The 8713-nt window shown below is 40.0% G+C and overlaps 1 protein-coding gene across 1 annotated transcript in view; it reads right to left on the minus strand.

Moving 5' to 3' along the window:
- The window catches only part of Rnf115 (ring finger protein 115), a 65165-nt gene that overhangs the window by 34757 nt on the left and 21695 nt on the right, over nucleotides 1-8713 (minus strand). Inside the window, exons 2-3 of the mRNA XM_055603843.1 lie at nucleotides 4374-4432; nucleotides 490-547 (exon numbers count right to left, since the gene is read on the minus strand). Coding sequence (XP_055459818.1) covers nucleotides 490-547; nucleotides 4374-4432 — 117 coding nt within the window. The remainder of the gene's footprint in view (nucleotides 1-489; nucleotides 548-4373; nucleotides 4433-8713) is intronic.

An 8713-nucleotide genomic window follows, 5' to 3' on the forward strand; every position in this document is an offset into this window, starting at 1 on the left:
AATACAAAGAAATAGAAATTAATTAATTGAAGGTCCCATCTTAGGATCTGAAAGGCCATAAATATACTTACTTCACAGCAAACTACCATAATAGCAAAAGGTAAATTCTAAAACCTAGTTTTACACAATGCTGAAAACTGCTTCATTGCAATTTGGGTAACAATTCATCAGGGCTGCCACTGCAGCAGAGGCTACAGCACCGCTGTTTTGCAAACACCACAAAACCTTTTATTCATATACACAAAGCAGCAGCAGAAAAAGAAAACACAATCAGGTTTGAAGCAGGACAGTACAGCCTGCAACCTTCTCCTCGGAAGAAACATGTCAAACCCCTGGCTACTGAGGACACGGATCTTCCCAGGGTGCCCTTGACCACCGTTTTCTTACACATTCATCTTCGATGTGATGCTGCACTAGGAGGTAATTATCTGTCATCACTTTAATCCCCACCCACTTTCTAAACAATCTCTAAGTCAAAGGAAAACTTACCTCGGCAAAATGTGTTGATGTGCTATTGTCTATCCGGCTTCCACCACCACCTAAAAAACTAAAGAGAAAAGCAATGGTGGTGATTCTATCCCAGGAATGAGCGCCCTTCCCAGAAGCTAAATATAGAACTGCAAAATGAGAACAAAGCTCAATAAGGAAAAGCAACTCATCCCAACAGGACACCTGCCAAAGACATTATGTCTGTGAGAATATCTTAACAAATAAAACAGTAAGTAGCAAACAGGCAAAGGAAAGCTGGCATACCAAACAACAAAATCAAGTTTTCAAATGTTAAAGCTACATCAAACAAAAATTTAGGGAGAAAGGCCACTGCACAGAAAGAGGAACTCACAGCCAGTAACACAGTCCAAAGTTAGCCTAGCAAAGGAAGAAGAGAAAATCTGTATCCCCAAAGAGTTTAAGAAAGCAAACTATTTCACGATGAAACAATTCAACCAGATAGATGATCAAGACAACGGAGGTTAGCATCTTCTGGAATTATTAAATATGTAATATAAAGGGCCTGGGATAATTTAGAAGATTAGAAAAGAGTTCAATAAGCATTTCTTCTTTATGAAAGGTCATCCTATTCTTAGATTATCCTGCCCACCCAGGGCTTCTTCCTCCATTAACTGCTTCTGAACTCACCAACCAAACATGAGTCCTCCAGATCCCTCTGTACTCTGACTCTGCTTCTGAGCTCTACCTTGTATCATAAATGGCGAGGATTTGCCTCAACCATTTCAACCCTTTTTTCCTTCCATAAGCATAAACTGAAAGGTCAAAAACTGTATTTTATTATTAATACCTTACAATTTTTATTATTTGTCAGATGTTATATAATAAATGCATTTCTCACCTTTGAAAACCTTGTGATGGCATATTGTATACCTATAACTCCAAAATAAATGTTGCTGAATTAATAGCATGTGTCTAAGTGATAAAATACCTCTTTTCAAGGATCCAGAAGAATAGGAAGAAATGGAACCCCCCTGCCTATATGAAATTTGCAGAGAAGAAACTGTCTAACCCTTTTGAAAAAGGAGGATGGACTGAATCATAAAAACCTGTTAAACATCTCTTTGAGTAACAAACACAAGCAAACATGCTAATCATAAAACCTTTGAACTTCTACAAACTTTCATTTTCAGGATTACGATACACTGAGCTCTCTGAGGAAACAAGGACACCCTAGCTAGTCTAAAACCAAAAGCAAATATTACCCTTTTTGTACTCATTCTCAAGCCTTACTCTGATGAGAAACCACTTGATACTTGTGTTTGTATAAGGAATTAAAAATGCTTTTAAAAAATCATTTTAGTTGTGCAACAAAGTACTTGTAACACCTATACTAAATAAATAATTGAACTACCAGATTCCATAATACACGGCTATATATATTGTTTATTACCCAAACCTAACAGGCTCCCAAGGATCATCTTTCCTGGCTGTGTGGTTGGTGTTGGTGGTGGTGGTGGTGGTGGTGCATACGTGTGTACATGTGTGTACATGTGTGTCTGTGTGTCTGTTTTGTTTTTGAGACATGGTTTGACTACATAGTTTAAACTGACCCTGAACTCACTATGTAGCCCAAACTAGTCTCAAACTTAAAATACTGCCTGCCTCAGCTCCCCAAGTGTTAGGATTACAAGCATGTACCACCATGTCTGGCTTCTTTCCTGCCCTTACTACATGATTTCAGAAATTCAAATGTTAGTAATTCAAATAATCAACTCTATCTTTTTTTTTAACATTCTGCTCCCTTGAAACTCTTCCAACATTCCCTTTCTTTAAAATTCTTCTGAATCTTAAGAGTAAACAAACTAACCATAGAGAAGGAATAATAAAAGCAACAATATTCTAATAAATTTACAATATCCCTCTAGTATGTGTGGAAGAAGATGGGGTAAAATATCTTATGTTTCCATGCAAAGACTTCCTCATATTGATTTGTTTTTCTTGAGGGTCAAACTTAGGGCCTCACACAGGATAGGCCCACACGCCTACCACTAAGCTACATTTTCAGTTTCTACTTTTGCTTTCGCGAACAGGTCTAAGTTGTCCACGCTGACCTGGAAACTCTGTAGCCCTGGCAAGCTTTAAGATCATCCTGCCTCAGCTTTCTGAGTAACTGGTATTACTGGCTTGCAGTATCAGGCTCAGCTTCAATAAATGTTTACCATCCACTATTAATCAAGTACTAAGGTCAACAAATACTTAGAAATTTTACAAAAGAAAATAATAATTCATTGCTTTTAAGACTGAGTCTAAGAACAGGATTTCTTCCCTCTTTGAAAACACTGACTTCACCAGGCAGTGGAAGCTCACACCTTTATCCCCGCACTTGGGAGGCAGAGCAAGCAGATCTCTGAATTCAAGGCCAGCCTGGTACACAGAATGAGTTTCAGGACAGCCAGGGCTACACAGAGAAATCCTGTCTCAAACAAATAACAACAACAACCAAACAAAACAAAACACTGACTTCATGCAAAACCCACAATATTTATATTCCAATAGCTGCCATCAATAGCATCTATTCAGGACAATCTTTGACCCTATACAGGCAGAAATAAAAGAACTGAGTAAAAATAAAATCCATAGAATTTCTAGTTCCCTGCTACAAAAGCATTCAGCTTGCAGCTAGTCATTATACTCAGGTATAACTGCCCTGGAGAAAATTTCCATGTCTAAAGAAATCAGATTTCCTATTTTAAAACTTAGGGGAACATCCATTAGTTACTCCCCTACACCCTGTACACTCTATTCATGCAGAGCATTAAGTGCTTAAATAAATATTTGATGCAATTATAATAGCACAAATAAGAAACCCCACGTTAGCATGCCATCCACACACTGCTAATTCTGCTGTCATGCTAATCTTACAGGCATGATGCTGGTGTTGTTATTTAAAACCAAACTGTTACACCAACATTCAAGAGTTTGTACCAAACCAGACCCCATGCCACACAGTACCCCAGAAGCTCCAACTCATTTACACATATAACCATCGACCATTAGTACAGTAAAACAGGACATACTTTAAAATGTGTAATTCTTCCTGGTTGTGGAAGAGACCTTCAACTTTAGATTCTGCCAACAGCAATGTAAAGGAATTATGAACTGACATAACCTCCAAAGTCACCCTAAGATTAAGAGACTTGACAAATTCATTTTAAGCAGTTTGTATTTTGTCTACTGGTCAAATGCGAGCATTAAGTTATTACAGTTTTATTCACAAAAGCCAACTAATATATTATCACTTAGAGAAAATATTTCCTTTTTTTGTCAATATTATAACTTTACTAAAGCCCAAAAAACAAACCCAAATATTAATATGACAGCAGCAGTTTGTCCACTTGGCAACATTAATCTTCATCTGGACAATGGCCCTATGGCTCCTCGAGGCAGAGACAACCCAGTTCCCCTGGCTAGAATACAGTTTGCCTGGTTAGAGTCCTTACAGAAGTTACTGCATAGCCACCAAAAACTGGTAACAGTGATTTAACTGCAGGCAACAAAGTAACTGCTAAAAACTTAGTAATCCAAGAGGACTCTCAAAGAAGCAAATGAAAAGGTAGTGGTTATTTTGACATGGCTCTAGAGATTTTCTAGGTGTGACACCACCAGGAGCAGTGGATAAAATCATTACCATCACATTGCTTTCCAAATTTTATTTCCTTTCCATCTCCTGTTCTCCTGTCCTGTGTGTGTGCATGCACATGCGTTGCACGCACGCATGTGCACACTCACACAGCCTCTATTCCCAGCAGTAGAAGCTACAAAGTAAGCTACAAAACAAATTCCTTCCGGTCCACTCAGTCAACACTAAGAGAAAACAGTTTCAACACTAGAAAGTTTGGTTTATCCATAAGCTTATACAATACCTGGAATCATCTGTCACTTCCTCAATAAAGCCTGATTCACATCTGGGACATATATATTCCTATAAGAGAAAAGAATAAGTAAATAAAAGTTTTTCATTTCATTAGGAACCTAAGCATGTGGCTTTAGGAGATCATGAAGTACAAAAGCTGATGATCGGGCTGACAGGATGACTCAGAGGGCAGAGGAACTTTGCTGCCAAACCTGATGATCAGAGTCTGATCACAGTCCAACACAGCACACACAAAAAAAGGCTTCCTGCCAATTGTCCTCTGACTTCTATTCTTGTGCCATTTCATGCACATACCTACACACACAATAAATAAATAAACAAACAAACAAAAAGGTAATAAAGCCTTTAAACATTTTAGATGTATTTGTGTATGTCTATGGTTATTTCGCTTGCATGTATGTCTGTGCACCACATGTGTGTCCAATGCCCATGGAGGTCAGAAGAGGACAGTGGGTCCCCTGGAACTGGAGTTACTGATGGTTGTGAACAATGTGGGTGCTAGAAACTGAACCCAGGCCCCTGCAAGAACAACATGTGCTATTAACTATTGAGCCATTTCTCCAGTCCCATTATAAAAAAAATAATAAATCTGGCTTTGAAATACATGTACTTGTCAGGTGATGGTGGCACATGCCTTTAATCCCAGCACTCAGGAAGCAAAGGCAGGTGGATCTCTGAGTTCGAGGACAACCTGGTCTCTGGAGTGAGTTCTATGACAGCCAGGGCTACACAGAAAAACCCTGTCTTGAAAAAAAGAATGAAAGAAAGAGAGAGAGAGAGAGGGAAAAAAGGAAGGGAGGGAGGGAAGGAGGGAGGGAGGGAGAGAGAGAGAGAGAGAGAGAGAGAGAGAGAAAGAATTTCACAAGATATTTACAGAATGGTTTTATAGCTACCTAAGTGTTTCTCATTAAGAGAATAAGTGCTTCTCATTAAGAAAAAAAGGTGAATGTTGAAGATTTGTTTGCTTTGTTTTTAATTGGGATGGTTTGGGTTTCTTTCTTTTTTTAATGTCTTTGGTTTGTTGTTCAAGAGGGATGATGGCAAAAACGGGGTGGTTAATGTCCTAGTTAGTTTCAGCCTGTCACAAGCTAGAGTCCATTAAAGGAGTCTCCATTGAGAAAATGCCCCTATGGGATTGGGCTGTGGGTCAGGCTATCCCTGGCTGCTGGTCCCCAGTTCTATAAAAGCACGCTGATAACACTGGGTTGCTCACTGGGGTGCAGCACCCCAGGAAGAACAGCACCTCCTGTACTCAAGCCCAGGCATGTTTAGCTTAGAGAACATGCAGAGACAGGCTGCCAAAAGTCCCTGAAAACCGTGTTGCTGGCTATAGGACATGGGTAGGTGTGAGGTAGAAGTGGTGTCCCGCTGGCTCATTTAGGGGCATCTGAGGGCTGCTGCTACAGTGAACATTAATATTGGAGTGAGATGTGGTGCTAATGTGGAAGTAATTACGAACCAAAGACAACTAGTTTAACTAATGAGAATGAAAATGGCTTCAGAATTTTACAATCTATAGGGCAGCATTGATCAAATGATTACGTTAGTCAATAAAATGCAGCCCAGAGCCCTGTGTCTCTGTATTCAACCACAGGTTGAAACATCCCTAAAATTCCCCTGAAATGATCATGAAGAGAGCAACAGCCAACAAAGAATTTTAGGTTTAATAAAGAAAAGAAACAAGGAGAGCAGGCCAGCGGATGCCATGGGGAGGAAACACACACACACACACACATCAACAAAGTGGGAAAAGTCTTTCTTATCTCATATGTAAAACAGCTTCTTCTGGCCTAATGAGTTGGACTTGGACTGAGATAAATGACTGCTGGAGGTTGGGCTGATGCATGTTACTGGCCCCCAAGATCTGGTTACACCTATTCTTGTTTTGTAAACCTGCCTAAGACATACCTGATTGGTTGATTAAACAGCCTATACCTGGGCAGGGCAGAATGGGGTAGGCGTGGCTATGATTCCTGGGCTTGGAAAGGACAGGAGAATCATTGAAGACAGACAAACAGGAAGAGAGGAGGAAGGACACCATGATGGGTTAGTGTGAAAAAGAAATCACATGGACCTGGAGGAAGGACTCCAATAACAGCATAAAAAGGCGCAGATGAAGAATATGAGCAAGTACCATGGGATGGAAGATAGTTCAGATGAGGATGGTTAAGGAGGATGACATTGGATGGGGCTGGGAGGTGAATGGTGAGGTTACTGAGACATAGGTAGAAATATCTGCTCAGCTCAAGGTAAATAAGGCAATTATTACATCTAAATAATGAGGAAGAAGATGATGATGATGAAAGAAAGAAGGCAGGCTGAGCAAGCCAAGAGGAGCAAGCCAATAATAAGCAGCACCCCTCCATGGCCTCTCTATCAGCTCCTGCCTCCAGGTCTCCACCCTGCTGAGCTTCTGTCCTGACTTCCTTTGATGATGAACTGTGGAAGCAGAATCACAATAAACCCTTTCCTCCCTAAGGTTTCATGTTTCATCATGACCGAGCAACTTGGACAACTGAGACAGCTGATTACTTCTTTAACTAGAGTGAATTAATCACCTAATTTTCTCTTCAAAGCTAAAAAAAAAAATAATAGCTCCAATGCTTATATCAAGGCAGTAAAAAAATACTAATACTGATGGATACAGAACTACTATTTTGTACTATGTATATCTAAGACATAAACTAAATCACAGCATAAATCAATTTATAACCTAGGAAACTAAATGAGGCTTTAAAATTTTCTCTCCCCACCCCCAGATAGCGTTTTCTCTGTGTAGTTCTGGCTGTCCTGGAACTCGGTCTATAGACCAGGCTGGCCTCGAACTCAGAGATCCACCTGCCTCTGCCTATCACATGCTAGAATTAAAGGTGGGTGCTATCACTTCCTGGCTCAGGTTTCAGACATTTCTAAGCTTTTTGTTTGTCTGTGTGTTTGTTTTTGATACAGGATATCACTATGCAGTCATGGCTGGCCTGGAACTTCCCATGAAGACAAGGCTGGCCTCACTCACAGAGTTCCTCATTCTTCAATCTTTCAGATGCTAGGATTAAAGATACAACTCCCAGATTTTCTAATCTATTTTCTGGCTAGCAATGGTTCCAAGTAAAACATAATATTCTCAGATCTTTAAGGAATGAAAACTCAAATAAAGAAGCACAGTAAGATAGCTCTGCAAATAAAGGCATTTGCCATATGTCTTAGTTTTCTATTGCTGTGAAAAAACACCATGACCAAGGCAACTTATAAAAGACAGTGTTTAATTGGGCTGGTGGTTTAAAGGGATAGAATCCAGAATGGCAGAGCAAAGGCATGGCAATAGGAAAAGCTGAGAGCTTGTATCTTTATTCACAAGCAGGAGGCAGAAAAAAACTAACACAAAATAGCCAACTATTTTGAAACTTCAAGGCCTGCCAGCAGTGACTGACTTTCTCCAGAGAAGCCACATGGCCCACTCCTCCCAAACAGCCATCCCTGGAGACCAAGCGCTCAACACAGCAGTCTATGGGGGGCATTCACATTCAAATGCATCAAGTGGGCAGCTCTCAATTCCATCCCAGAAACCCACATGAAAGTGAAGGGAATTCCACAAAGGAGCTCTGACCTCCACACGTGTGCCGCAGCTCAATGATAGTAAGTACAGTGTTTCTTTTGTTTGTTTGTTTGGTTGGTTGGTTTTCTTTTTCCAGACAGGGTTTCTCTGTGTAACCTTGGCTATCCTGGATTTACTTTGTAGCCCAGGCTGGCCTAGGAGATCCAACTGCCTCTGCCTCACCAAATTCTGGGATTACAGGCCTGCTACACCACACCAAGCTAACTACAATGTTTCATAAAGGAATTTAAATATCCATTTACTTTCTAAACACTTTAAGCATGGTTGATCTCCTATAGATATAGTTGTAACTTTCTCAAGTAAAAATGAAATAAAACTCAAATATCCAAACATTTTCTTAAAAGTGATGGAGCAATTCCTCACATCAAGATTAATTTTATGAGGAACTAGTCAAATCAAGGAACAGTAATATTTTGTAAAATAAATCCTTAACAAATAAACACTGGACAAAGAAATAAATTATAGAATTTTCCTAGAAGACCCAGAAAAGGTATTTCTAAAACAGAGTTCTAAGAAATTAATCTGTTCAGTGAAGAAGGGAATTATGTATGTAGTAGCACTGTAGTGTCAAAACTTAGCACTTGAGAGTCAGGCATGATGGTGAGTGCTGGCGCTACATAGTGAGACCCTGTCTAGAAAGAAAGCGGGGCAATGGAGGAAAGAAAGGAAGGGAGGGAGGGAGGGAGGGAGGGAGGGAGGGAGGGAGGGAGGGAGGA

This window comes from Psammomys obesus, unplaced genomic scaffold (genome assembly GCF_907164565.1).
Source record: "Psammomys obesus unplaced genomic scaffold, mPsaObe1.curated_primary_1811, whole genome shotgun sequence".
Classification (NCBI taxonomy): Eukaryota; Metazoa; Chordata; class Mammalia; order Rodentia; family Muridae; genus Psammomys; species Psammomys obesus.